General features: G+C 36.0%; 1 protein-coding gene across 1 annotated transcript; it reads left to right on the top strand.

Moving 5' to 3' along the window:
• The first annotated feature begins 1,898 nt into the window (after positions 1 to 1,898).
• LOC127684251 (olfactory receptor 5M11-like) lies at positions 1,899 to 2,882 on the top strand. Its single transcript, XM_052181206.1, has one exon. It carries the CDS (start codon positions 1,899 to 1,901, stop codon positions 2,880 to 2,882), a length of 984 nt encoding a protein of 327 aa, XP_052037166.1.
• The last annotated feature ends 637 nt before the right edge of the window (positions 2,883 to 3,519 follow it).

Here is a 3,519-nt window from a genome sequence, read left to right as displayed (position 1 = left end):
TATCTTAACGGTGGGATTTGCTCACGTCCTGGCATATCATAGTGTATCAAAAATTCTCCATTCAAGCATACTAGACACAAAAGAATACCATCAGAGTAGAAGTCTTTATTTTTCGCTTTCACAATTCATAGAAAATTTTTCACGAGCATTGATTACAGAAAATTTTAAATTTGGGGAGATTTTCTAACATTTAACAAACAGTATATTAGAATCCACTGAATAGAGCAATCATAAATTCCCATAAAGGCACCTGGTGCCATTAATTAAAACTGTATTCATTTGAACAGGTTACCTCAACTATGTAAGTCAATTTTTGATCTATTCTTATGCAACACAATCACATAGAAACTTGCCTAGGATCTCATTCCTTTGTTCTTGGTCACCATGGACAGGGCTGTAACTCAAGCTCTAGACCTGCTTCCAACCACTGGTTCAAAAGTTAATATGTGATTTTTATTAAAATAAGAGACTAGTTCCAGTTTAAAGGTTGTATATTCAGTTTCTCCTCCTGGGCTTCTGAGATGTGATATAGGGGAAAAAGCTAGCTTACATTTTCAAAATAAATTCAGCTTTAATTTTTTCTAGTAGTGTAACAGGAAAATGTTAAGGCTTAATTATGAAGATTAGGTCAACATCATCAGAACTAGCTTTATTATTTAAATAAATCAATATTGATTTTTCTAATTATTCTTCACTTTATGAACAATAGTTACAGTTTTCATGCGCTGTTAATGTCAGAGATGTAAGAAATGTACATGCCCAGAAAATATTAGCTGCCATAAATTAGAAAACTACCCAATTGATGCAAATACTGATTTATTTAATATATGCTGGGACACAATACAGCACTTGTACATGTTCTGGATAACATAATACAAACTAAGTTGTTGCCAGTATGTACCAACAAATAGCTAAATAGAGAATCACAAATAAATACCATCAATTTCAGGAGCAAACCATAATTTCTGGAGCAAAACTGGAATGTAGATATATGGATGATGGGCTCTAAACCACTGCTTGGTTCTTTCAATTTTCAGGATTATCCTTGTAGACAGTGGCCACAGGGTCTCTGCATGATAATTTAATGGCCACATTTCCTTACTCAACTATGACAGAAACTATATTTGAGGAGCAGGAGTCCTGATTCCTTATTGGGAACACCAAGAGTAAAGTCAACTCTCTTGTATTATAGAAGAGTTCAAGAAGAATGTGGGGAACAGAGAGAAAAGTGCAATTTAAGGGATGTAAACTCTCCTGTATTGCATGCGATAATCAGCACAGTTAATGAGCTCTTTGAACAGGAAGGTTTTCAACTTTGGACATAATTTTAGCTTTCTCTTTTGTTAATTCACACACACGAAGCCAAATGTAGACATAGATGAGATATGTATATATGTAAGAATATATGTATATATGTTCAGTTCTCAAATACAATGACCCAACAAGGAAGCAGCTTCATAGAAATTTTATAGTAACAGAACAAAGGAAGTTACAAATCAAGACATTTTAAAAATACATCGATGGAAACATAGGTATAAAGTTACGGCAAGCCAAAGAATCTCATCTGTAGGCCTAAGATGCTATATGATTACATGCTTAGCTTTTGCATTGGTGGAGAACAGGTTTGAAATTAGTATATTCCAAAGGGTTTTTAATCAGTTTCAGGATATTAGATCTGATACAGATGTGCAGCTAAAGATAAATCACTTGAAATTGTAATCAGAGTGCCTCCCAAAACGGCCATAATCATTGAAGGTTGTATGAGCTGCTCAGCTAGTCTAACAACTTCTTCTAATGTTTCCCATACATTGCTCTAAAAAAAAGTTTAAGTGAGCACTGTTTGGGAATTCTACAAATAATTTAATTATTGTCTCTTCCTCATTTCTCTGTTAGGGAATATGCAGACACACTCAGAGGCCAAGCACAATGGCACTGAGGCAACTGAGTTCATTCTTCTGGGACTAAGCACCCGACCAGAACTGCAACCAATTCTTTTCTTGGTCTTCCTCATGATTTACCTCATCACACTGACAGGGAACTTTGGCATGATCTTACTAATCAGGTTCACTCCTCGGTTGCAAACCCCCATGTATTTTTTCCTGACACATTTGGCGTGTGTGGATATTTTTTACTCAACCAATGTCTCTCCTCAAATGCTTGTCCATTTTCTATCTGAGAAGAAGACCATTTCTTACATTGGGTGTCTGACTCAGTGTTTTGTTTTTGTCACTCTGCTCTTGACTGAATATTACATGCTGGGTGCCATGGCCTATGACAGATACATGGCAATCTGCAAGCCCCTACACTACAGCACAAAAATGTCCCGGCCGGTTTGCATATGCCTGGTTACTTTCCCTTACTTCTGGGGTACTATGGTGGGTACAATGCAGGTGATACTGACCTCACGTCTATCCTTTTGTGGACCCAACACTATCAACCATTTCTACTGTGCCGACCCTCCCCTCTTGATGTTAACCTGCTCTGATACTTTTATTAAGCAAACTGCCCTCTTTGTGTCTGCTGGGATTAATCTTACAGGATCCCTTCTCATCATTCTCGTCTCCTACATTTTTATCTTCATCACCATCATGAGGATTCGTTCCAGTGAAGGGCAACAGAAGGCTTTCTCTACCTGTGGCTCACACCTGACAGCTGTTACTATGTTCTATGGATCTCTGTTCTGCATGTACCTGAGACCAGCAAATAAGAGGTCTGTTGAGCAAGGCAAAATTATAGCAGTATTTTGTATCTTTGTGAGTCCCATGGTGAACCCATTTATCTACAGCCTGAGAAACAAGGATGTGAAGCAGGCTCTGAGAAGAGTGTTTATAAGAAATCTCTGCAAAATGGAGAAAAGCTCAGTACCTATACTCTCCCACTAAATTAAAACAGACCTTCAATTTTAATAGATGCTGTAAGTTTGAGAAAGAGGGGGGCAGAGAAAGAGGTGAAAACTGTGTATATATAATACTTACAGATAAAATCCCTCAAAATTATCGATTGGTTTTTTTAAAGTTCACTGATTTTTTTTTTTTACTTGAATGTGTTGAATATGTTTTTTTAAATCTTGGAATGGCAAGAATATGGTTTTGAGTATATAATTTGGAATCTAGCGAGAGTATAATTGAAGTTATAGATTCGAAAGTTGTGGGAAGAGCTGATTGAGAGGAAATGCAAACCCAGACATCATCTCTTATGATTAAACATATCCTGAGTTTAGTCTTGCTTGATAACTCCTCTTTACCTATATTCATCAGAATATATGCTCTTCTGTTCACTGTGAACATCTATATTGAGTAACATGTAGGAACATTTTTGACCAAAGGTGAAGTACAAGGTATTTCCTGAATTTTAAAACACGGTTTCTATTCATGTGATGATCATACATTTTAGCATATAAATTCTTTTTAATATTTAGGTAACTTTTTCCACTTTCATGAAGATCTATATACATACAAGTTTCTGCATTGAACAGGTTACTAAACAGAAATTATTGGCAAAAGTAATTGATAATCTTAA

The sequence above is a fragment of the Apodemus sylvaticus genome, chromosome 5 (genome assembly GCF_947179515.1).
Source record: "Apodemus sylvaticus chromosome 5, mApoSyl1.1, whole genome shotgun sequence".
Taxonomy (NCBI): domain Eukaryota; kingdom Metazoa; phylum Chordata; class Mammalia; order Rodentia; family Muridae; genus Apodemus; species Apodemus sylvaticus.
Note: the sequence above shows the minus strand (reverse complement) of the source record. Positions and strands in the feature narration are given on the sequence as shown.

Bases quoted from the DNA above. Each gene is read 5' to 3' on its own strand.
- LOC127684251 (XM_052181206.1), top strand. From the start codon at position 1,899: ATGCAGACACACTCAGAGGCCAAGCACAATGGCACTGAGGCAACTGAG.